The sequence below is a fragment of the Seriola aureovittata genome, chromosome 10 (genome assembly GCF_021018895.1).
Source record: "Seriola aureovittata isolate HTS-2021-v1 ecotype China chromosome 10, ASM2101889v1, whole genome shotgun sequence".
NCBI lineage: Eukaryota > Metazoa > Chordata > Actinopteri > Carangiformes > Carangidae > Seriola > Seriola aureovittata.
The window spans coordinates 6,534,816-6,562,102 of NC_079373.1; the positions used below are offsets into that span (position 1 = coordinate 6,534,816).

At 41.3% G+C, this 27,287-nt stretch overlaps 1 protein-coding gene across 1 annotated transcript; it reads left to right on the top strand.

Moving 5' to 3' along the window:
* Positions 1-1,066: 1,066 nt before the first annotated feature.
* Positions 1,067-26,947, top strand: syt12 (synaptotagmin XII). The gene is made up of 8 exons (XM_056388131.1): positions 1,067-1,616; positions 14,338-14,398; positions 15,143-15,336; positions 16,741-17,145; positions 21,733-21,948; positions 23,010-23,130; positions 23,678-23,811; positions 24,875-26,947. The coding sequence occupies exons 2-8, from the start codon at positions 14,353-14,355 to the stop codon at positions 25,046-25,048; spliced, it is 1,290 nt and encodes a 429-aa protein (XP_056244106.1). The 5' UTR covers positions 1,067-1,616; positions 14,338-14,352; the 3' UTR covers positions 25,049-26,947.
* The last annotated feature ends 340 nt before the right edge of the window (positions 26,948-27,287 follow it).

The following is a 27,287-nucleotide window of genomic DNA, read 5'->3' on the forward strand; positions in this document are numbered from 1 at the left end:
TTAATCCACTACATGTATGTGACAGCTGTAGTTAGTTACTTTGCATATTCACATTATTAAAACTAAATGTAATCAGCAAATAAATCATAAGTTTACTCAAGTAAAACTTTTTAATGCATGACATAACAGAGTATTTCTACCCTGTGGGCTTGCTACCATTACTTATATAAAAGATGAGTAGTTCTTCCACCACTGCTGACGGGGTGGAGGTTGCATTTATGCAACTTGAACAGTAGTTTCACCTCTCAACTGGAGAACATGAACTTTGATTGTGCATCACACTTTAGCCTCTTATCCAAATAGTTCTCCTATTTTTTTTTAAAACGCAAAACTGTTCAGCAGCTTAATAAGATGTCTTAGAAATCTCATAATTTACTCACGGAAGATAAAGTGGCTTTTGAATTCTCTAAGGGGCATTGTAAGGAGTAAGTGATGCCTTTATTAATGGCTAATACATCATTTATTAGAGGTTTTAAAGGTCCCTGTGGCTGGTGTTGTTGTTCCTGGAACATAACACAGTCTGACTGTTCTGATCTTTGCAGAAGAAATAAAGAATTTATTAACAATTAATTAGGCTTTTCTGTTACAATTTATACAGGCTGGATAGCCTTATTAGAAAGAGGCACTTGAAAATTTGACTCACCAACTAAGTGTAATGTGTTGTGCTGTGGTTTGCACTGCATGGCAGCAGGGTGAGGGGCGCTTCCTTTTCCCTTTAATTTTTACCTCTGGGAAATGCCTGGATGAGAGTGTGAATAAAGATGAGTGTGTTGCTATCAGAGGTGTCATCACAGCACCCTGCCCACCTCCAGTACAGACAGTTATGTAATTTCACACTGAATCATCCCTGACAGATAAACATCTCAGAGGAAGGAGGGAGGAGGAGGGGGGGGGGGGGGGTTGTTCTTGGGACAGGGTTTGATCACTTTTGGGGTCAGGGGGTTTTGTGGGCGAGGGGTGCTGAAGGAGACTTGAAAAAAGTTTGGGTGTCCCTGAACACACCTCCAACCCAGGTCTCCCCCCCGTGCACACCCGTTGCGTAAGATCAGGCTGTGTTGTGTGTTTGTGCGTGTGTGCGTGCGTGCAGCAGGCAGGTCTCCTCCAGTGCTGCTGTTGCTGCTGTGGAGCCGCGGAGGAGGAGGCGGTGGCCGTGTTATTGAGCGGCCCGACGGTGGAAGTTGCGCTGCAGGGGTGGGACTCTGTTTCTGCAGTCGGTCGGTCGGGGGTGAGCTTCGAATCGCACAGAAATGCCTCTGGCAGCAGCTTCCCAGACTCCGGCGAGCAGCAGCAGAGTCAGACGGACACCTCGGAGCTCAATATAAACACTCCTCCTCCTCCTCCTCCTCCTCCTTCTCCTCTTCCTCTCCTTCATCTCTCTCGCTCCTCTTCCTCCGCCAGCTGGCCACGTCTGAAAGCTCCTGGATGCGCTGAAACGGGAGGAGTGCTAACGCCGTTTCCCTCCCCTCCTGCACCCCCTGTATACATAGACCGGACCGGCACCGGTGTCATTGGATGGAGAGAGGCGCCTGAAGAAGGGAGAGCGGTGGAGTTGGTCAACCCCCCTCCTCCTCCTCCTCCTCCTCCTTCCTCCCTACTGCACCAAAAGAAAACTCCGGGTAAGAAATGCGTGCTCGCTCAGGCCATTTGGCTCCATCGTGCACCTGCCATGAGCCGCTGCGCTCCCGCACTTCTCTGTGCGTTAACATGCAACATGCATCATGGCGAGACTTGGGACTTGCATGCGTCTTTTGTTCTCCTCTGGTTCTGGTTCTTAGTGGTCAGTGAAGGGATTCATTTAAAGCGTGTGAGCCATTAGCTGCGCTTGTGAATGCATCTCAGACGGGATGGCAGGCGGGTTTTTTTTTGTTTGTTTTTTTTTCTGGCACAGCATTTCCGCGACACTTCTCCCTCAGTCGACCCAAATATTGATTCGCATTGCAAGTGGACCTGAACCAGGAGCAGGTTATAGACTGGTGGGTGCTCAGGGCAGCCTTCAGCGGGCTACAGGGGTTAAAGGAGGGATGACAAATGGCACCCCGAGCAGCGGGAGCTGTCTCTGCTCAACTCCAGCTGAAAACCGTGGCCTGGTAAAAACTTAGTGCGGCTTTGATGAGCAGCTTCCGGGGCTGTAGTGTCAATTTAAACCAGCTGGAAGTCTTTATTTAAAGAACAAAGTTTAGTCAGATTTTTAGTGCTGATCATCTTAATGCACTGAATAAACCACTGTTAGACTGGGTTTTCATCCAGAGTCTGAGGGTAGAGAGTGTGGTGTGCTGAACTGTGTAAAGCCCTTTGAGGAAAAAAATGCTTTTTAGCTGTTTAAATACATTCTGCTAAAAAAAAACAAACCCTCAGTGTTTAATTTGATCCCAACACAAGCCTCAGAGAATAATGAAGATTGAGAATCTATAAACATTGAGTCTGGTTGGTAATCAGAAGAAAATGAGTCCTGAAGAATTGTCAGATCAGACAGTGTGTTTTCTTACCCACCCAGGGATCACAAGATGAATAACAAATTGGAAAAACCAATATGGAGTATTTCTATTCTATTTCTGTTCTATTTTTAAGGGGGTAAACCATGGGGGTCATTGCATTTAAACCCTCTAATGTCTACACCACCAGGGCGTCCCTAATTTTTGCTGTCTTATCACGAAGTATTGGAGAGACACTAATTGGGGAGTCATTTAAAAACTTTTCTTCAATGATGAACAGTCAGAAAAGATAAACCCAGTCTTGAGCAAAACAGCAGCAGACATTATGCAGCCGGTGATAAGGGTTTGTGAGTAAGTGTTGGTTCACTTAAAAGCACCAAAAGTAAAAAAAAAAAAAAAAATGTTAGCAGCCAGTGTTCTGAAGTATCTCACTGTGAGGAGAAAGATGCTGCTCGGGCTTTTTTTTTTGCTTTTTACCCACGATGCAGATAATGATCCCTTAAAGTGATGTGTGTCAGGTTGGCCTGCACTGAAGCTGTAGTGATGTCCCTCACTTATAAGTTGCTTTGGATTAAAGTGTCTGCCACATGAGTAAATGCGAATGTAAATGCTCCTTCCCATTCTGTCTTTGAGGTTTTCAGTGTTTTTGCAGACATTGTATGGATGCTAGCTTCTGGTGGAGAAAGCTGTGGTCCTGTTTACTGTTGCTCAGGTCGTCTGGTTATCCCTTTAATACCCCTTTGACTTTAGAGGTCGTCTGTTTCCCCCTGAAGCCACCCATGCTGATTCCTCACCTTGCTGTGACCCTGCTCACAAAGTCAAACTAACCTATAAGCTTCTCGCATCAAGTAACAGTTAGACGAAGCTGAAATTGTGAAGACGCGAAGCACATTCAGAATCTAAAGGAGAAACATTCACCCGACTTTTGCTCAGATATTTCAAACAGTTCAATCTTGTTAACATGATATCACACCCTGAGTCCTGTCCCGCTTCTCGAGTGTCTTCTCCGCAGCTTTCTAATGATGCTGGAGGCCTGGGTGAAGTGGCTCGGCAGTAGAGGTGAAATAGCATAGTGTGTGTGTGTGTGTGTGTGTGTGTGTGTGTGTGTGTTGCCTCTTCGCTGAGCTGAAATACGGCCTGCTCACAATTCAATTCCTCCACCAGCACTTGCAATCATCTCAGCCATTCATTTAACACCTACCCTCTTTCTCACTCTCTGTCATGGACTTCCCCTGCCTCACACACACACACACACACACACACACACACACACACACACACACACTCACTTACACTCAGAGCCATAACACACCACATTTCCCTTCCTGTGTCCCCCGCTGAACCCCTTTGGAAGAAAAGTGTTATTACATTAAGAAAACTGAGAGCACTTATATGAACAGTGAAGAAGACATGTGGCTCTGTGAGTCTACTGTAACACCTAAACGCCCACTGCCATTATCAAAATGTTCTTCCCTAACATTGCGCAGTGGCTTACACCTTAATGTATCACTGCTAATATTTCCAGAACAGCTCATAATGGATTTCCTCCTTTATTTTAGTTTTTCTTTCTTCTTTTTTTTTTTTTTTGCTAAACTCCTGGGGTCCGAGCAGTTTGTCGTCAAATGTAGCTACAGTTAATGTCTCTCAGCTGGAGAGAGAATCGTAAAACAAAGTATCATAAGATGAATCAAATTTATGGGATTGAGACTCAAAGAAGTAATCAAGCAGTAAACTGTGGTGACAGCATATCAAACTGGCTGCTTTACTGAGTGTTTTTTTCCACATTTTGGGAAATATACTTAAAAACCAAAGTGTAAAAGTGACAGTTAGGCACTAACCAGCTCCTGGCTCCAGCTGCTTATTTTCGATATGAGCGTGGAATCAATGTTCTACGTCTCTGCATGAAAGCAAATAAGCATTGTTCCTAAAATGTCAACTTATTATCCCTTTAACCTAATTTTCCTAAACACATTGCAGGTTTTTAGCTGCATCTCATATGGATGAAAATACACTAAAATGAAAGCTGAGCTCAAATTTCAATTCACTTCTGTTACCAAATCTGTGTTCAGTATAAATTTGTGCTGTTTGTTTTGACTTTAATTATAACCAAAAAAGAAGAAATGTACATATTATTCATTTTTTTGCAGCGACAGCACACCTGCAGTACTTTATTGTTCTCGAGGAGGGTGTGTGGACTTTTGTTGCCAACTGACAATTTCATCAAAAACAGTTTTGTAATATCACTTGTGCAGTTTGCCAGCTGGAGGGCCGGAGTTGTTAGCTGATTAAATCCCATCTGTCCCGTCTGAGATGTGAGCACTTCCTGCGTTACTGCATGACTCTGTACGTGTCTCTGTGTCGTGGTTGAAATCACACATTTACTGTCGGGAAGGATCGCTGAGGTCACAGGTTTACAGGCTGGACATTTTCCCAGCAGCAACTGGACCCATGAAAGACGAGTTAGTCCCCCTCCTCTGTATAATGCAGGACAAATACAGCACTGAGCAAACGCTGTCTACACTTTCACATTCTATGTTATGGATGAGAAATATGGATGGAAGAGATTTTCATGTTTACGACTGACAAGGATTCATGTCAAATTCAGTTTTATGATCACAGAGTTCATGTTGTGAGGATTAAAATACTGTGTATTGACAATATAACACCATTATATCCTATATATATATATATATATATATATATATGAGACGTCCATATTTGTTTTGTTCTCAGGCTTTTCCGTGTTAGGAAGTACCAAGTTTCAACTTTAAAAGCAAAACAAAAAAAACATGAGTTTCCCCAGTGAACATAAAAGTAAAGATGATTTAAGTCGCAAACTCGTAATTACGATAGCTCTGCTATGATGTGAACGTGGCATTATGCCAACATGAATCTACAGATAAACACAATAGGCTACCAGCTGTAACAGATGTGTTGTGAACAATACAGACTATTAAACACATTTCACACAGCTGCAGTGGAATCCAAATGGAAAATGGTAGCAAAGCTGTGGAAAGATTAAAGTTAAAGTAGCATCTCCACAACCTGCTGCTGTCTGTTAATCAGCTAGTAGAGGTTGCTGCCTACACTCTCTTTAAACCCATTTTTTGTCTTCAGTAATTATAGGCACAGGTTAGCAAGGTTAGAGGCTGAGCTAACTAGCTTCCACTCTCTGAGGACAATACAAACAGCACAATGGGGCCTTCCAGATGTTAAATGTTGTACAGACACAAACTGTTCAGTTGTTAACTAACACTATGAAGGCTTGTTGAAAAAGAGGAATGACATGTAATGACATGCTGCTGTCAGTAGCACACAGGGAGCTGAACTCTCAGTCAGTCGTTGGAAAATGATTGACATTAGCTGTGTGTGTGAGGGGAATTCAAATCTTAGTTCGACTTAAAGCTGAAAATCTGCAGGTTAACTATTAAGAACCGGTGAGATTTAACCTACAGAGGATCAAGGATGCAGAGTGAAAGCATAAAAACTGCGTACTGTCCAAATACCTTTGCATCTGAGTGCAGTTACTCAATAGTTAATCAATAAAGCTGTGGCTTGGTTTCAAATCACTGCTCTTCCCCACTTTGGACAATTTAGGCATCCACCCACTTTCACATTACCGAAAGTGAATGAACCCCTTTCCAAAACATTAAGTCAGGTCTCACTGACGTTTTTGCAGCACTAAGTGCTTTCTCAGTCCTGTATTAGCCTAATTGTGATGTTGTTAATCTAATAGGTAGTAGGAAAAATGAGTCAGTGGGGTGGTAGGGCAAAGAACACACATGATTTAGCTCTTTAGGCCGAACATCAGAGCTCCAGACTGAGGCTTCAAGATTACAGGAGTAATGAAACATCACTGGCACTGAAAAAGTCCGTCCAGGTGTGGAACAGTGAGCAGCTTCTTTAATTATCCTGTGACTGTAGTTGTATCGTGGTGCATCCGTAAGTGTGAAACTGTGATCAAGCAGATTCTGGAAAACAGCATGTGTTGTGTCATCATTTATCAGGAGAAAAGGCAAAAACATTGTTTTATGAAATGAGTCTGTAGTTATTTCAACCAAACAAGCGTTCTGTCTCCATTTGTCTGGACTGATTGTGTTTGTACAGTGTTATCCACTCTGTATATTAGCCTTCTGGACAGTCTGCTGTTTAATGGGGTTTAGAGTGAAGTCTGCAGGCTTTTTCTCATAAGCTCAGCACAAACTGTACAGTGAGCTTTTCCCAGAAAAATATTTAGCCACTAGATTTTTAGAGACAGATCAAATAACAGTTGTTTAAGTAGCTCTAGACTGAACAATCAAACTAAAGAAGTTTTCTACTTTACACTCAAAGATGCTGTTTCCTTTTATTCCATTTTGTGTTGAACAATTTGCGAACTTGACCATATACAAACTGAAGTCAAGTCTTTATCTCTTTTAATTTCATAACCATTGCTACATAGAGATTATGAAATAAAATCAGAGATATTTCGGTGGCCATCCATAATCGCCATCAAAATGTTTTTGTTTTGTTAGTCTAAGGCCAATCCCTCCACTACATTTAATGGAAAATGAATAATAAATGCACTTATATAGCACTTTTTTCTCACTTTTCTCACCCAAAGTGCTTAACAGTAGCATACTTGCCACATTCACCCATTCACTCACACATTCATACATCACACCCACACACACACTCATACACTGATGGCACAGCGACCAGGGGCAATTTGGGGTTCAGTATTTTGCCCAAGGCCACCTCAACATGCGGACTGGAGGAGCCGGGGATCAAACCTGGTTATTGGATGACCTGCTTTACCCCCTGAGCCACAGCTGCTCCCACTGACAGGCAGATCCACTAAGGGTGAAAACACAGCTCAAGTAAACATTTTGTTTTTAGCCACATTAGTCAGGGGGCTACAGGGATTACAACGCCGGTCGGACACCTAGTTCTCAACTTTGGTCCAGAACGGAATATCACAACAACTGTTGGATAAATTGCAATGAATTTTGATGTCAGTCAGTGCGATGAATCTTACTGACTTTGGTGAACCCCTGACTTTTGATGCCACCATCTGATCAACATTTTGATTTGTCTGATACTTATGCAATATCACGCTCGAGGTTGTGATGTTATAGGTACGAGGGCCAAAGGATATTGCTTTTATACAACAGTTCTACATGCGCCATATTAGTTAGATAAGCAACAACAAATTATGATTTGTTTGTTTATTTTATCATTTATTCGGCAACGCCAACACAAATAGTTCCACAACTGGACTGGTAGTGGACTGTTGCTAAACAACACATAAACATTATCCTGACCTGCACAGTGCACACTAGCTTGCTACTTTGTCTACACGTTGCCTCAGGTGTGCACTCAAGTATCCAGGCTTCTTCCCTTCATCCTCTTCTGACGACCAGACATCATTTAATTCAAATATTTTTTCTGGAAATATATTCACCATTGAAAGGTTTGTTACAATCTAAAATGGATAATGACCGTTAATATAACGCTGATTAACAGTTAATAGAACACCTGTGAAGTGAGTGATACATGTAGTTAAAAGTCCCAGTGCTGTTATTCTTTATATCAACACTCATGGAATTCCTCTCGTCCAATCAAATTACTTGGTCGCAACTAAGTGTTGTATAGTTTGGTTTATGACGAAATCCCTTTAAAACTAATGACACTCCCATCAGTCTGTGTGATAATTAGCAACTTTTAGCATGCTAACATAATAAATTGAGATGATGAACATAATTAACATTCTACCTGCTAAATATCAGCCTGTTTACATTGTCATTATGAGCATGTTAGCATGCTTACGCTAGCATTTAGCTCAAGTACAGCTTCACAGAGCAGCTAGCTACTTCTATAAGTTGCTCAGCTCTGTATATCTCTATATATCTATAGATATACAGATATATATCTGTATATCTATATCTCTGTATATCTCTATAGACAAAGTAGTCTTGTTTACATCCTTTGCAGACACTTAGGTTTTAAGGTTTCAGGACCTTTTAGCAGCCTTTAGAAGTGAAGCATCCTCGCCAAGAAAGTTCTGGGTTTGTTTTTAACCTCAAATGACTGCATATGATTGGTTGCAGTGCACAGGTTCTTCCTGCCTCAGCTGGCGCCACCGCTGACATTTAAAAACCTGGCGCCGACTGGTGCAGTGCTACTTTTACTTAACCATGCACCAAATGAGCTATCTAAACCAGGAAGTCAAAGTGTAGCTGACATAGAAACAGGCTGATATGTGTGGACGTAGGACAGAGAGAGGAAGAGAAGGAGAGAGAGAGAGAGAGACATATTGCTTTGCTGGCTGTGCGCAGATTGCAGTACTGTGTTATATGCGGCCGCTCCACAGAGCACGGCAGTGAGGCAGTTAATTTGATTATGAGTCATTGGGCAAGATTAAAAGCAAAGTTGATTGATCAGCTGTGGTGAGAGCGACCGATAAAGAGTCAGAGGAGAGCAGCTGACAGGCCTGAAATCCCTTCACCCTTCTTCCTTCCCCAGCTGCACCCTGGTTCTTATTGCTGTTTCAACAGACACTCGTCTCTTCTTTATTTTCCTGTCACTTCTTTCTATTGTCTCGCTTCTGCTCTTGTATAACCTCTCCTCTGTTTTTTTCATCTTGCCTTGCCTTGTGTGTGTGTGTGTGTGTGTGTGTGTGTGTGTGTGTGTGTGTGTGTGGACATAAATCAGTACATCTGTTCCTATTGATCAGACCTTTTTCAACATGCAGATCCAGCACAGGGAAATTCTTGTTTTCTTTCTTCCTCTCTGTTAGCAGCGAGCAGAGAGCAGCAGCAGCTATGGCTTATTTACATCCATTGCAGAAACTGCTGTTCTCTGAGCAGGTTTGTGGGGTTTGCTGTTTGTGCCTGAGCTGCTTGAGGTTCAGCTGGATAGACAGAGGAGGCTGCTTGGTTTGCATGCAGCAGCCTCACTGTCTGCTTCCTCCCTAGTCACGTTGGCTTTTTGTAGTAGGAGACCCTGCACCAGCCCACAGAGAAACCAAAGACACAAAGGAGCTTTCACGCTCAGATACCAGGGTCAAGGCACTCATGAGATATGCATTAATGGGTATTTTCTAATCATATTTGCTTCTTTCTGAAGGTAAAAAAAGGCCATGCATCAGTTCATGTTGTCAAGGGCTTGAATGTAACGTTTATTTATAAGTTAGAGTCCCGCACTCCAGTTTTAAGTTACACAGACACAAGAGAGTGGAGTCAAATCTTTCATCTTGTCAATTACTATTTTCATGTGTTACTTATTAGAAGCCTTTATTTGAAATTTCGCAGTAGAGATAGACAGTAAATGTGTGGAGAAAGGAAGGGGTGTGACACGAAAACAAGGTTCCCGCACATTAAATTAACTGGGGATGTGGTAATTTAATTTTTATGCATCTATGCCACAGGATACCCTGTGATTTTAATCTGAAAACCATGCTGCCAGATTCCAGGTTTTACCATGGTTTTTGTTGATTTAATATTTTTAACAGTTTTTTTAATGAGGCAAACTATTTGAGATGGGCGCAGTGAAGTGATTTTGCCCTGTACAATCTGAGAGTTGATTGACTGCGGCAGAAACATCAAGCCTTTAAACACAACCCTCCACCAATAGGGGTAGAGAAAACTGTTGCAAAGCAGGCCTCCATGTGTCAACTGTGTGCATGAGTTGTTTTATCTCATTTTTCAGCCGCCTGAAGCAAATAAACAGCGTCTTCTACAGCAATTGGAAAGTTGACTCAGTTTAGTATTCAGTGCTATTTAAATGCCTGTGATACTGTATCTGTGAAAGGCCAATACTGATGGACGGCAGATTTGATATATCCATTTGGCAATCTGACTCTCTCTCCTTTCAGTATTGAGAGGAATGCATGATTCTTAACTTTCCTTTGTGTTGATTTTTCCTTTGACAGCCTCATTACTGTTCTGGAAAATTGCATTGCACAAATTTCACAAGCTCTGTTCTATTGCATTACCCACATGCCACTGAATGCTCATCGCAGCCTGTTTTGCAAGCTGACATTGTGACAGGATATCATTTCATGCACATCTCGGTAATTAAAACGTCCTTTAGCCAACAACGCTCTGTGTGCACTGGAGGAGGACAGAGCTTTTTAGGCCTTATGAGGGATCTTATCAGACACAGAATCCCTGCAGCAGCACTGAGATAAATCTTAAAAGTGGGAGAGTCAAGATCATGTGGGCAGGAAGATGACACATCAGTGGAAAAGCTTTTATGTAAATCTTCACCTTTCCCTTCAAAGCCATGTGTTAATGAGCAGTCAGTCAGAGGAAAGTCTCATATGTAAAGAAGAAAACGGATCAGTGACATATAATGGTTATAAGACATTATTATTTTGGGCTGAGACCAGTGTGACTCTTTCTCCAGTTATCTGTGTTTCAGCTTAAGAATTGCAGTAGAGAAAAAAGTCTGAATGCAGTGTATGACTGCTCTGCTGTTTCCCTTTTATTGCTTGTCGCAGTTTATAACTATTTTTACCCCCATCATGACATCGTCCTTATCACACAATCCGAGACACTTCTAGGAGATAACAAGCGGCAAGGTCACGTGGCACATTATACGCTGCTCTGTCGAGGGCAGTCTGCAGGGGACGGTCCTCTGGTCTGCACACACCTAAGAGTGTCATCTGCATGGATGATTTCCATGAACATATTTTTGATTTGCCATTTCAAACCCTGGAGGAGATGTGTGTTGGTTCCTCTGTGAGCCTCCGCGATCTATGGTTACTCATAACTCTGTGTAGATCTGCTGAGAAAAAATGTAGTTTCAAACCTTAAACTGGCAGATGCACAGAAACAAGGCATGTGTTTTTGTTCAAATCTTGTCTTGATCTTTTTTGAAAACAATTGCCTTAGTAGTTGTGATGTATTGTAGTGAAGCATTTCCTTTTACAATTTACAAAGTTTTTTTCCTTCAGATTCTGTCTCATCTTGTGGTCAAAGCTTGAATCGTTTCAATATTTGGTTTTACTCCAGAGGGTATTTCTGTGGTTGCCATGGGTACGATAAATTTTACAAAATTATGATAACATATTTGTATTCGCATATTTGTCTTTAGGAAAAAATAAAAATAGAAATTGGACTACAAATCAGTGCGAGGCTGATCTTTTTTTGTATCTTAGGACGCTCAGGAGGTAGAGCGAGAGTGTCCTTGGGCAAGATACTGAACCCCAGATTTCCCTGATGTACCATTAGTGTATGAGTGAGTGTGTGCGGTAGAGATGGGCTGTGTATATTGCAAGTGCTGTGTGAATGAGTGAATGTGACTAGTATAGTAAAGCGCTTTGAGTGGTCATTAAGACTAGACAATTGCTATATAAATGCAGTCCATTTATTACAATAAACTACCACTGATTATAGGAAGTGCATCAAGATGAGCCAGAAAGTGAAAAGAGAGACCAGGCCTAAACACTGACAGTTCTTAGATCTCTGTGTGGTCTGTGAGAAATGACTCTTACAATATCCAATTTTCTATAAGTATTGGTGTGAAATAACATCAGTTCCAGAGACAACGGCTGGTGTTGATGAAGCGAGTTCATCCGACAGCCCCTTGGGGGTTTTTCCTCGACAATGTTAGGAGATAATTCCACCTTTATGACTTCCAATTCCTTAAATCCACTAGCATCGAATTCAAATTAACAGCTGCTGTGAATGACCACAAAATCTGTGTGCCTCCTTGTTTTCGAGTGTATTTCTATTTCAGGCAATTTGGACTTCATTGTTGGTATTCTGCCGCCTTAAGCCCACTGAGACACCAGAACGCCCACGCTGCCTCATTATTTACTAAATCTGTCTGAGACATCGTCTTGTGCTCTCTCTCTCTCTCTCTCTCTCTCTCTCTCTCTCTCGTTCTTTCCCTCCCTATCCTTTATCTTCCTGTCTTTTCCTCTTCTAAGCTTCCTCTGTACCTCCTCTACACTCATGTTACCCTAAGCTGAGCTGATCTGAGCCATGCTGGGCCGAGTTGGGGAGGAGGGAGGAGTGGTGGTGGGGGGGGGTGGTGGTGGTGGAGGTTGGGGGGGGGGCTTGCTCAGAGCTTCCCTCTCTGCCAGAGATTCCCCATGCTTTGCTAATGGTACATCAGCAGCAGCTGTCAGTGGGCCCTGCACTGCGTCAGCCACTTTAATTGGCCTGCATGGCTGTGGTCTGCAAAGCGCTGAGCAGAATTGAGTGAATACACACACACACACACACACACACACACCACCAAACCCCCCCCCCCCCCCCCCCCAGCCTTTTTTCTATATCATTAGTGTAATGCTCCCGTTTCCCCCGAGCTGCTGAAATATGGGGAGATTCCAACAAGCGGGGAAGGAGGAGGGGAGGAATGAGTCACATGCCACCTACCATCTTCTTTTTTTTTTTTTCAGTTTGCGGAGGCAGAGAGAGGTGCAGGGAAACATTGTTCTCCTTTGTCTCCTGAAAAGAAAACAGCTACTTTTAAGAAACACCTATGAAAAACTGAATTGATTCCTAATTGTAGACTAAACCAACCTAATAGCTGCATCCACATTAAGCAAATACACAATCAGTGATCATCATTGTACTATTTGCTGACGATGGTAGAGTAGATGTCTTTTACATTTATAGTGGGCCTACGATTGATCTGTGCTCTGTCACTGTAAAAAATACAGTAGTCAGGTTAGATATACAACTGATTACTTGTTGAATTACCCAACAAGTAAGACATAGCATAATCCCTTGCTAAGGGGCCCCTGAACCAGAAGGTCCAGACCAAGGTTCTGGAAAGATGGTGGTTTGGTTTAATATGACTTGTGACACAACGTGTTTATTTACATTTAACCAAAAACATGATCTCCTCCTAACCTTACCCTTAACCTAATTGCTTTGTTGCCCAAACCTTAACAAGGACAAGACTCAGGATATGAACTCTGGACTATGGCGAGACAGTTGTGTTTTGTACAGCCGCCTCAAACACATGCAAGCAACCCTTGATATAGTCGATAAATTTAGGGCGCTTGTCACCGCAACGTCATTGGGAAACAGTTTAATAACATGCTGTACATGTCAGACAAGGTTGGTTCGTGCAGATAAAAGCTTATTTAAAAGTCCCAGAACCAAAGAGGGTCTTTAAAACAACATATTCTATTCTTCTTATTTGAGAATTTATAATTTTATTTGATTGTTTGTCACTTCCTTCCAGCTCAAATCATGGACAGCGTTTGTTCAAAAGACCAAAGCTTACCTTTTCCTGACATGCAACCTCCTGAGGTCTTGGGGATAATGACTGTTGTCTCCAATAAGTGAAGGCGGAAACAGACTTACGTTGCTATAGCGAAGCAAAACCCCTGAGGGAGTGTGCTGAAAAGCAGTTTGTTGCTGAACCTGCGAGGACAGGGTGACTAACCACGAGGGAGCCAAAAGTGTGTAGGTTTTCCAGCAGGTCACTTCAGTGGGTGGGATCATTGATGAGTTTTCCCCTCTTCTACCTGAGGCAGCGCTTGTTAGTGAGTCATGCTGCATGTTGCCACCAACAGGCCCCTGAGCAGAAATTCCTTTGTTATACATGGTTGTTGTTGTGCATGTGCCCCGTCCTGTTCATGTATGGACTATTGAACTTAATGTCAAGAGTTATCAGGGTCCAATGGTGCATTTTGGCCCTTAATCCACCCATGTTTACTTAAATGTTGTATGAAAAGGTTATTTCATTATTGCAAAACTGAATAAATTGTTTCCTCCTGACTAAATTTTTTATTCTGGATGATGAAGCAATTTGCCATTTTAAGTGAATTCTGTTTTTTTTCTTTGTGTGGTTCCCTCTAAGCCAAAGTCTGGCTACAGCTCAGAGTGTACGACCTTCCTCTGTTATGGTCTATGTCATAAAAAGCCACTTGAACAGACCATTGTTTGGATGTTTTTTGCAGGGTGGCTGCAGCACCATGTCCTCGGCTCAGAGTGGGGATCTATCAGGCTACCATCTGAGTGGTGAGTGGACAGCTCAGCATGTCACAGACAGTTTCCAGCACAGCACTTTACTGATCTCTGCATGAGTCCCTTTTTCATGTGTATCAGACTATGAGAAATTAAGCTGTTTTTTGATTTTCTCGCGTCTATTTGACAGCTGCTGTCACCTTTACACACAAGCTTTACAACACCTGTGGCCTCATCAGTAGCTGAAGGCCGCCAATGTTACAAAACATGTGAACTGGCCGTATAATTGGCTTATCTCTTGTGTTAGAGAGTAGTGATGAAGCTGTCAAAGTCCTCCTACAGATGCAATTCATCTTGAAATGGCAGCTCGGCGCGGGCTCATAATCCCTCTCTGAAATGCAACAGGAGATGCTCTGACGTTAAATTCAGAGCTGCGTTTCAGTATGTCTGTCATATTTTGTTAGATTTTGTCACATTTTATCCAAAACTGTTACTGTACCTGATTTAATACAAGTTTATAAGTCCTGACTATTCCACAAAGTCTCTACTCACTGCTAAATGACAAGACTTGAAACAGTGGCGGGCTGTGCTCAGCTTGTTAAGACTCCTACTGGTCTTAAAATAAAAAGCCTCACTAAACTCTGTTCCTTGGTTTTCTCCCAGACTGTGCACTTTCACCAGCGATCAAACTCTCCCTTTAAATATGAAACACAGACAGTTATGAGGCCAAGCTTTATGCTGAGGTAGGAGTCCATAAGGATAGCTGTGAGCACCTGTTGTTTTCTGTGCGTGTTTCAGTGGTGCGTAACCCGCCCGGCTGGGAGGTGGGGATCTACCTAGTGGGCTTCTTCGTGCTGCTGGGTGTGGCCGGGCTCAACATCTGGAAGCTGTGGAAATCTGGAACCTTCCCAGCACCGTCTCCCTTCCCCAACTTTGACTATCGATACTTGCAAGAAAAATATGGAACCTCCTTCTCAGAAGTCAGACAAAAGGTACATTTGCATTCATGCTGCTCAGAAATGTTGAATATCAGTGCTGTAAATATGACTCAGAAACTTTCCCATAAGGCAGAGAGGTGAGATGTTTTGTGAAGTTGATGTTAGTGACAAAATCAACCAGCTTCTTTGCCCGGAGAAAGCGATGAATAATCATGTGGCACAGAGGGTCAATAGTCTGGAGGTTTTCCTTCCAATTGGATGGCAGCAGCAGATTTCAAAGTTAAACTTCCTGTTGCTGAAGGTTCATTGTTCTTTGAAAGTCACTTTAGTTCACCTTCAGCGCCTCTGTGGCATATAATTGACTCTTTCTGCTGTAAAAGCTGAATCTCAGATTTATTACAGTTTCTTCTTCTTTTTTTAATTGTGGCCATCTTATCTATCGGTTAGAATAACAGGCGCTCACAAAAGTAGCTTCTGAGACCTGGAAACAAAGCAACAGCACCACCACAACATCTGATGGAGCAAGAAACACAAGCAAGACAATTTGGTACAATTTAGGTAAAGCAGTTGCTCGTAGTGACAAAGCTACAGAGAATCATCAACTGAATCTGCTGCTCCACTCTGCTTTACGGAGCTTAATAGTGAGTTTCAGCCAAGCAACTGCAGTTCCTTGAATGACCACTTGAGGCTGGCCACAATAGTGAGTCAATCCCCATAGACTACTATGTACAAATGCCCAACTTTACAGCTGAAATAAACATGTTTACAGCCTGGCACAAAGCTAATTTATATAGGCCTAGCTAATTTTCTCCTCATGACAACTGTACGGGGGTGAATTTTAAATAAAGTTCTGCATAATGGAGGTCGTGGCCACTCTGAGAGACAGATGGGTGAGTGTATGCTAGCCACAAACTGGCATGCACAAAGTCTCAGCTCCACACGCCCCACCTCTTAGCCCATTTTTGGATTATCCAGGATTTAGGTGGAGTCAGGCACTGCCAAGGTGGTGATGGTATAGCAGCTCACTCTGACTTCAAAACCACTCTTCTACGGGTGACGCCACAGAGGCTATGTCCATTTTTAAATACAGTCTATGGTTTTAGCTCATTGTTTAACTGTTCAGCCCACACCTTTACTGTTTCATTAACTCTCACCGCTCTCATAGTGTTGGTTTCAGCCACAGCAGGCAGATGTTTTCGGTGAAAAAACTAAAACAAAACAATTGTACACTTGTGTCAAGTTTGAATCGGAGTTTGACCTCTACTTGGTGGACAGAGTTGTTTATCTTTTGATGGTAAAGTGATAGGGTTAGAAGTTAGTTATGCAGCATTTAGGGAAGCATTGACTAACCGAAAAATAATCCAGTAGTTACAAACAAGTGGACAACAGAAAATTAACAGGAAGTGTTTTATTCCTTTCTTCCCCCTAACTTTAAAATGTTTTGTCCTTGTCCTAAAGAGAGTGGCGGCCAACAATCACCGGCGGACCTCCTACACCTCCAGCCGCAAACCCAGTCTGGCCCTGGGTGACACCCCAGATGGCTTCAGGGACCTGGGCCACCTGGAGCTGATGAGCAGGGAGCTGGACCCGACTGGCATGGCCCAGCTCAACCGCTCCATCTCCACCGACTCGCTCAGCTCCATCTCCTCCATTGCCAACAACTTCGGCCACGACTTCACGGTCGGCCAGCTGGAGGTGACACTTGAGTTTGAGCAATCCAGGCAGCCGGGCCAGGGAGTGGGAGTGCTCCACATCACCCTGCACCAGGGCAAAGACCTCCTGGAGAGAGAGGAAGGGGACTTCCCCGGCTGCTTCATCAGAGTCTCCCTGGGGCCAGAGGAGCTAAATGTTGGAATCACGCGGGTAAGGAAGTTGTGTTCTTTTGTAGATATATCAGTATTTTATATCTTAAAAATTATAGAAAGGAAAAACCCACTGATGGGATCAGATGGTTATCCTCAGCAAATGACTCCAATAATTTAATTGATTGTCAAAATTGGTTGCCACATCAATCACTTGGCTAATTATTTCAGTCCTGTAGTGTGTTTTTGTGTGAATGCATGTGCAAACATGGCTGGATCAGTGTCAAGTAAAGGCAATCCAAATTTGACAGTGTTTCAAACATTTGATCATTAAAGATGAGACGATGTTCCTCGTTAGCCGACGCTGTCATACAAAATGAGGATAGGAGACTTTCAACATAGACTGCTAATGGAGCTGAGATCCAAGACTGAGGATAGAAATGAAAGGAATAGCTTCTCAGATGGGTAATTAGCAGTTAAGTCATGATGATTGAACTTCGGCAGAGGACTGAAGATAAAAGTATGTTGTGGGAGAGCAGTAAGGCTTGTATAGTGTCTGAAGCGATCTTGCTCAGGGGCCAACTTTGGCTCGCGTGAACTGTGTTTAAGATTTTAGTCCTGGCTGAATTTGAGACAGAGACAGCGAGATGTCCTGCAGGGTGAGAGGCTTGATCCTGCAGCTTGACAGGCGAATCCTTTCCTGTCTGAAACCAAGAGCCCATTTCATTTGCTTGAGTGGCGAGCCCCTCGGGAGATAGATGTAGTAAGGGAGGTTGATTTCACTAATTTACCTTCATCAAGAGTGGATGTGATTGACTTTCAGCTCTCTCAGTTTGAACCTGTGTTCACCTGCAGTTTAGGTTGTAATGATGATGATATGTAGCATTTTGCCCTTTTTACGGGGCGATTCGCAACAGTCCTCGTGATGACATTTGATTCATTTTCAGTTCACTCAGTTCAAAATGCAGATTGATGCTGCAGGTCACAAAATAACAAAGCTGAGTTTAGATTAGATAGGAGAGTTAAGACTACAAACCATCAGAGTTTTTGCCATACTACCCTTTTAATACCTCTGGGTGTCATTGGCCTCTGGGGACAGTGAGAACATTGATTATACAGGAATTTTAATTATCTTTGTCAAAAACAGATATTTCTGTTTGGTTACTTTTTAACATTTTTTGATTAATATCCATATATACATAAAAAGAAAGAAGATGAAAATTATCAAAATAACATTTTTTAATCTCTCCTAAAAAATGAAATTTTCAATAGTTTTTTTTAAATTCTGTGCATTTAGTTCATTTGTTTTTTATTTCAGCTGTTACATTGCTCCTTTTCAGACCTATTGTTCATATTTTATTGCAGAAGAAATCGTTTTTTTGAAAAATTATATATATATATATATATATATATTCCTATAATTATTATTATTATAATTGATTTAATCCAGTTACTATCTAATAAATGTCAATATGAGACAGTAAGCTCTCGCTACCTCTTAATCTTGACCTACAAAGTTAAGACTTTGTTCATGAGTATTTCAATTTTTTTTATCATGCATCATTTTATTTTATTTTTTTCATCTTTTCATGGCAGAAATGTGCTTATCTTGATTGTTTCTTTAAATCTCCTACTTAAACAAAGCCGTGAAACGTGTTTCTCTAATGTGGAGTGACTGTTCAGACAGGAAAAGAACAGAGCTACATTCCTCCATCTGCTACACCTGCCTCTCGCCTTCTGCTCTTAGCTCGACGTTGCCAGAAAATTCACTAATTCCCGCCTGGCTGTGAATCATCAGCATGGCGCCTCGTGTGACTGTGGTTTGGTACAGTTTGTGCAGCCTGACAGGGACGACACACAGAGACTCGTCAGGGCTCCAGTTTACTTGAGCATGTTGTTGTGTTGTATTAATGCGTTCAGGCTGTGTGTAATAATGGAAGCAGGCACTAATGTGGTGGCTTCAGTGGCTCCCTCTTTAATCTCGAGGAGTGGTGAAGACCAAAGGAAATGCTGACATCAGCTTCACTCGCACTGATGGTCAAGCCAGCGTTTCTCTCTCTCCCTCTCTCTCCCTCGTTTTCTTCCCCAGCTTTTCTCCATTGTCACTGTTTTTATTTACCCCATCAGCTGTCTATCTTTCTCCCTCTTTCTCCCTCCCTCTGTCCTTTCTCTTCCTCATTTTCCCCTCATCTCCGTTTCTCCTCATTTATTTGCTGTCACTGCTTCTTGCTTTTGTTTTGCCTGTAATGATGTGTATATGCCAGTCTTCAGCTCACACTCACAGAGCCGCACACATACACACAAGCCTCTCTCTCTCTCTTTATTGCCTCATTTTTACCACACACAACTCCATTGTAATCTCCCAAGTGATAAGCCTAACAGTGCAGACAGGAAGTCTCATATTGTGGATGGAGGACAGGTCTGTGTGCTGGGCTGGCAGACGGATGCTGCCTGCTTTTGGTGCCATATATCTTTATGTACATATTTACACAGCAGCAGCAGCAGCAGCAGCAGCAGCAGCAGCAGGGCCTCTCTGGACTCTGTAGGTGTATGATTATGATGCCATTCAGCTGTTTTATATGAGGCACAATCCAAGGTCAGCCTCACAGGCTGATTTGTGGACCCTGTGCTCTTAATGCTGAATTCTTCTAAGATTCAGATGGTTGTTATTTTCCTATTTATCAATAACAACTCCTGGTGACCTTGAACAGCACCTGCCTCTACTCTTCTGTTCTGTTTCACTTGTGTCGGAAGCTCCCGAGGTTTATTTCATGTTTATTTATCAGAAACATCCCTCTTTGCATTTCACACTTAAAGAACGAATGCTGGTGTGAAAAAAGGGCTATTATTAAATCCACTCTCCTCTGCACATTTACTAGTTGCCTGGTAACTTCCAACAGTTTTAAAACCCTCGTTTCAGCATGTGCTGCAGCAGCTGATGATGGCTGGAATTCAGCATTAGACACAAAGTTAGCATTTGGTCACTGCCTGAATAGCTGATCCTCTCACTTTGATCTAAAGTAATCATGGTGTGCTCTGCTGGCCAGGCCAAACTGCCTTCAGACTGTGTTCGTCATTGTAAAAGCTGTGTTTGCCTGCCAAGAAAAAAGAAATGTAATAGTGAGGAGCAATATGAAATGATGCTGCTGGTGTTTTTATTCCAAGATGAAAGCAATAAAAAAAACATCAAGTAGCAGCAGAGTGGAGGAATATTTCTTTGGAAATATGACATGGTAGGAAAAGTATCCTCTATGACCTCGTGCTCTTAATGTACTTTCTGTTCCCGCTTCTCCACAATGTTTGCGACATTTGTTTGACATTTTGCATATTGGTTTTGTTGTTGCTCCTGGTGTTTTCAGACTTCTGAAAAACTTGGTAGTTATATCTGTCGTGGTATCTGGTTATGTTTTCACCCATGTTTTATTTCTCAGCAGGATTATGGCAGATCCGGGACGTTTACTATGAATTTAAAAAGGAATTTCTCTGAAGTCTGGTGTATGCTGTTTGACACTGGCCTTGGCAGAGGTCTGTGCTCTCTGAGTGTTTGTGTAGTTTTAATTATTATGAGATATTACATAACATTAGATTCCGCTTTACTGTCACTGTACAGAGTGCACAGCCCCTGAACAAACAAATGTAGTTTGGCATCTAACCTGAAAGTGCAAACGGTAGCAAAGTGCATTAAGATAAGATGTGCACAGAATGAACAATAAGCCAGTATGGAGTATGTACAGTATGAATGGATGGTATTGATGAATGCAACTTTGATATTTGTTGAATTCTTTAAAGATATCCTCTGAGATTTCCACCAGACGGCAATAAAGATGGATAAAATTTCATTTTTGGTGCTGATAACATTGGAAAATAGCATTTTAAAATTTTAACAGCAACGTGTCTGTCAAGAAAAAATGTCCATTACTTTGGATAGTCCATAGCGCACACTACCAGGAGTTTTTTGGGTATACCATTTCTTCAGTAGAGAGTAGTTCAAAACAAAAGTTCACCTCCACTATAACAGCAGAAATCTCAGAGATATTGTAATAGCTGGACAAACGGGACCGACTCGATCTGCATGGCTTTATGTTAGTTTTGGGTGAATTGGTCCTTTAACTAATGTAGTTTAAGTTTAATTGTCTTATTGCTTCTCTTTTTATTTAACGTGTTTGTGATGTGATTGAAAAAAATGTTGCCAGCCCTGCAACATCCCCTTCTCTCCACTTTAAAAAGCTAAGAATGTTTTTTCTTTTTTTGATAAATAGGTTTTGGAAAAAATTGCAAACCTGCTTTCTTTTGGGTCCATATGTTATACATTGGTAATGGCTTTTGGAAACTAAATAATGGAAGGTTAGATAGGCTGCAAACACAGTGAATGCACAAGAATTCAGGTTGTTCACAGTCGACTGAGTTATCATCTAATAAATAGAGAGTGTTTGGTCCTTTTGTGCTTCACAGCCTGGCTCTGAAGTTGCTTCTATGTGATTTATCTTACAAGCATTGCAAGCAAGTGTGAAGGTGTTTTTACCACACCTGTGTTTACTTTTACTTTAAGTTAGTTACTTACAAATCTTAAAGGGCCTCTCCAGCTGAAACACAAAGCTCCAACCATTGTCATGAGTGTGTAATCCCTCCTATGATCTGCCTCCCACAGGTCCAGACGAATGCGTTCACCGTGCTTTTTGATGAGCGCTTCTCCGTCCCCATGGACCTGTCCACTTTGGACGAGTACAGCCTGCGCTTCGCCGCGTTTGGTATCGATGCTGACGAGAGAAACATCAGCGCAGGAGTAGCAGACCTCAAGCTGTCAGACCTGGACCTGACCATCAGACCATTCAATGCTTGGCTCTACCTCCAAGATGTTAATAAGGTGAATTACAGTACAGACATGTGTCACAGGGTGCAACTGAATATGATATAAGTAATTACAGAAAAATAACACTGATAAATTCTATAGTTTGGGACTTCAAGCAGAGAGTATCTAAATTTTGTCTGTCTTATAATGTTTAAGAAAGCACCTTGGGCTCTGAGACCCCCTGCTGGACATTCAGCCAAACTACATGTCAGATACACTAAAAGATAACCACGGGTTGAGTGGATTACTTGCAAAATGTAATGCATAACTGATGATGTTGGTAATGGAGTCAGGTATAGTAAAAATAAATAAATAGATTTATACAATGGCCATAGAAAGTATGTTGGTGTAAAAATCGTATATTAGAAAATCTGATGACAATTGACTGTGATTCAAAGTAAGAGTTGGCGGTATATATATCTCTATATCTACATTTATATTTATATACACAATGTGTAATTATATAAAATCATATCTAAATTCTGAACAGTACTGATCTTTTGAAGTCTCTGTCATCCTCATCCTATCATCCAAAACCAAAATACCTCTTGAAGTGTGTTGAACATCACATAATATGACAGATAACAGCTCAAGAATATTCATGAGTGTAGAGAATGGAGCGTGCCGCTGGAATAATTATAGGCTTTTTCCATGTTTAATTATGATCAATTAATGGATTTAACATTTATAAAAAGCTATTACAACTTGACTGATTAAATTTGCATTTAAATGAAGCACAATAAAACGAAAGATCATTTAATCTGCCAGTTATAATTTTTATTTCCTCATTCCATCTTACAATGATGATTTAACAATTGAATATGAAAATATAATCACAAAATGTGAGGGTTTTGAATTTTAAATATTTATTAACATGTATGCCACTTCATTGTGCTTTAAATGAAGCTCTCTTTGATTGAAAGATTATCATTGTCACTCCTGCCAACAGATAAGTGGAAGGCGGTGGTTGGAAATTTGCTTTAGCATGACAGAAATCATGATTCTGTAAGTTCTGTCAAAGCATCACGCAGACTGACAGGTGACTGGTGACGATTACGAATTGTTTGACTCCGCAGGCTGTCGATGCAGTCGGGGAGATCCTCTTGTCTCTCAGCTATTTGCCCACAGCCGAGCGCCTCACTGTGGTTGTGGCCAAGTGCAAGAACCTGGTGTGGACCAGTGGCAAGAACACTGCAGGTTTGTTTGCTGTAGTGCCTGTTTATTTAAGTTGGAAATGTGAGTCGGTGTGTTCCACCTCAGTGTGCGAGTGTCTGTTGCGCTTTGTTTGACCTATGCGCTGCATGAACACGTCTGTCTGTCTCCCTCTGCCATTAAATCTGTCTACATTTTTCTAAATGACTCACATGTCGCCACTGAACAAAACACTGGCTGACTCAGTAATAACAGACTCTTAATGCCAACTCCCAGAAGATGCATTTATCGTCACCCAGAAAGGCAGATGCGATTTAACAGACTTGTTCATCACATTAAATGTCCACATAAGTGCCACTCTAACATTGTACCGATAAAGGTCACCTACTGAAACAGTGTCATTATCATCCAGGGAGCTAATTGTGCGTACATGACTGTGCTTCTAAATTGATCACTCTTTATTGAGGAGTTTATTAGCCTAAGTACAAACTGCATGAGGGGGTTTGTATATGTGTTTATGTGTATATGTGTAGGTTGTGTTTTAGAGGCCTGAATTCGGACTTAATCTTACATTTGTCATTCTCATTATCAGATCCGTTTGTCAAAGTTTACCTCCTGCAAGACGGGAGGAAGATCAGCAAGAAGAAGACTTCCACCAAGAGGGACGACACAAACCCCATCTTCAACGAAGCCATGATCTTCTCTGTGCCGTCCATCGTCCTGCAGGTGACACATGAGGCTGTGGCCTAAACTGTGTGGAAGTGAGGAAATGATGAGATGAAAACTGATCCGCAAGAGGAATTTAGGTCAAGGAAAAAGATAAGAAAGAGAAAATGTGATACCAAAAACAGAGACACAAACCGGCGTTGCCAATAGTAACCCAAGCAACAGTACTTGCATTGTTAAAGATACAAAAACAACATGAAAAGTTTTGCAATTCGATATGCTGTTGACAGTGTTACAACACGTTAAGCAGACTGCAGGGATTTTGCAATATTGTTAGAATCATTAGTCACAATAGCTTTCAACGGTCAAACTCTCTCCTCGGGTCTTATTTTATTGTACTAAATGTCAATGTTGTAAATGTATGGTGTGTGTTTTTAATGTGCCAGTGTGCAGTGCTCGTTTGTAAAAGAGATAAGGGCCTTCAAGAGATTTCCTGATTAAATTAAGGTTAATTAAATAAAGATTAATATAAAATACCGATACACAAAAAAACAAGAATTAGTATGGATAAAGGAGAAGTAACAAGAATATTGAGGCTATTTTGAGCTAAATGTCAGCATGAAAACTTAATTTAACATGAAGCTGACTGGAATATCAGGGCAGATAATACTGCACTATTTTCAAGGCAATCCATCTAGTAGTTATTGAAATATTTCAGTTTGGACTAAAGTGGTGGATTGACATAGAGAGTGACATTGGCACCACTACAGCCACACTATCAGTGTGACTAAAACTCCTAATATAAACATAACTATGACAACTGAAAATCTTCCTTCCAGTGTAAAATGCACCTTTTCAATGCATGGATCAGTCTATAAAAAAATTTGAATGCCCAAAAATGGAATTGTTCTTACACTTAAGAAAATGAGCAAAACAGTAATAAAATCAAATGTGATTAAAAGATGATGAGGTTAAAATGCCAAAAGCAGTAAAAGAAGCAAAAGCTGTTAGTGGATATATTCATTAAACTGATTCCATAAAGATCTGGATGAGCCAACTGTTAACAGAGACGCTGAGTCATGCTTGCATAGCAGATTGTGTAACCACGTTATGCTGTTTGCAGGAGCTCTCCCTGAGGGTGACAGTGGCAGAGGCCACAGAAGACGGCCGGGGCGAGAACCTGGGTCACGTGATCATCGGCCCAGAGGCCAGCGGGATGGGGATCACCCACTGGAACCAGATGCTGGCCACTCTGAGGAAGCCCGTCTCCATGTGGCACCCTCTGCGCAGGATCTAGTCCTGCCTGGCCTCGTACATACCAGACCTATTTCAAGTAAAACACTCGCCTCTTCATGTTCCTTTCAGCTCTCCCCTCGTTTGGTGCCATGCTCAAATCTGTTAAACTATTTTAGTAAGATCATGGCCCACAGGAGGATACTGTGTGTGGTCTATGTCGTTTTGGTTGCATTTTAATAAATTGGAGTAAACACCTTATCTTCATGTAAGGGGGAGGAATCTGAAAAGCAAGTGTTTGACAAGAACTGGGTGTATCTGGGTATATGTGGATCAATGATACGTTTAAATCCTTTCTTTCTAATTTCATTCTGGTTAGGATGCACTATGGCTGAGGGTGGCGTTTAGGAGGTCGTGTTCCAAACTACTCGAATAACCCACAGAAAGTCATTTATAAAACTGTGCTCCTGCATTAGTAAGTCATGCTTTTGGTTTGAGAATTGTTGAGAATTGATGATCATGATTCCCTCTCAAAAGTCTTGATGAGAAATTTCAGTTTGGACTTTGAAGTCAGTTTAAATTAGGAAAAGGTGACCCCCTCCCCACTCCCCACCCCACCGAGACCCACCCCCTGCATGGTGCCTACTCTGGTTGTAGCCTATTATAGCTGTCTAGAAAATGAACTGAACTTGACTGGAGGGGTGAGATCCCTTCACTTTCAGGAAAACTCTTGTTTGTCTTTTTCAAACCGGTCATCGATTGCGCCTACGTGATTGATTTCGTAGCGGTTTTAGAGCCGAGTGGAGTTAGATCTATTAGATTTGCTTGTGTAATTTGTTAACAGTGAGACTCACAAATAATGGAGGTTTTGGTATGTTCAGTATTTATTGTGCTTTTGGAAAAATAAAAGAAAAAAAATCCAGGTACTCTTATCCAGGTGAAATAATTGTAATTTGTAGCAGTTGTTACAGGGTGGCCAAATCAGATGTAATCAGCATATAAATATCATATTCTATTTTTACCATAATTAATGCAATACCAGTTGCATAAGCATAATTAACGGTGTAAATAGTGTACTACAACAGTCTTGTCATTGCCATTTTTTCCTCTAAATTCTGGATGCAAATCATGTTTTTCATGTATCACACTTTAATAAACATCAAACTCCAAGGTCATTTACACAACTCAATATTTAACACAAATATCCTTGCTGATCGATCAATTAATATTAAAACACCTCTGGGAATTTAACGCGTGATGTAAAGTATACTAACCCCTTTAAATGGGTTTACACTTTCTTTTATGTTAGAGGAAACACCTTGGCATTCTGACTTAAATCTATAGTTCTTTTTCACCAGGCCCTTGCCACAATTATTTTAGCTTTTGTCGTTAAGATACCTGCAAACTTCCTGCCAGCAGAAGCCAACTGGGCCCCTTTGCAGCTTGAAGTTTGACAGGTAATATTGCTAATATGAAGATAATGTGACAAGAGCCTTCTAAAAGTCAGAATGTCAAGGTGGATTTTTATCCGTCTGAGATATTCTCTAAAATATTGTGCAATAGTGCTGTTTTTGTTGTAACTTCTGAATGTGAATTATCATGTGAAATATCTGCTTACTCTTAAAGTATCATCAGCCTCATGCATTGTTGTGATTTTTCTTTTTTCTTTTTCTTTTTTTTCAGCAGAAACTATTCTCCTCTGTTCTGACCACACTACTAACCTCACTTTGAAAATCAGTCCAAAAATAACACACCTGTGGTGGTCATGTAATAGACAATATTTCCTACTGTGCCAAATAATGAAGCAATATTTTCATTTACAATCAGCATTTGCATTTGATTCAACAAAGCTGTAGCCTACATTCACCCATGCATGAAGTTATTTAGCACTTGATGTGAATGTGCCTCAAGAATACAGTGTATTGTGTGAATGCTGTTTGAAATAAAAGCAATTCAACAGTAACTGTCTGACCACTTGTTTACCTTTGTTAGAATCTGAGAAGAGAAAAAAAAGAAAGATGTCTCACTTTCCCTTTTTTCTCTGTACTACAAAAGTCATCTTGAAGAACTGCAGAGGAAAAAAATGTAGACTGAAATTTGTCCTTTATACTGAGGATTATTATAGTGTTTAATGGTATATAATTGTACGGGACCTTACAGTAAATCTACATTTATACAGGATAAAATGACAATAAGATTGTACCTCACTGCATCAGTTTAATCAGCTAAAATACAGTAAACTAAATTGTCAAATTGTTTTAGTTTATAATGAACTCATTTGTTGTAAAGTTGTGTTTTATCAA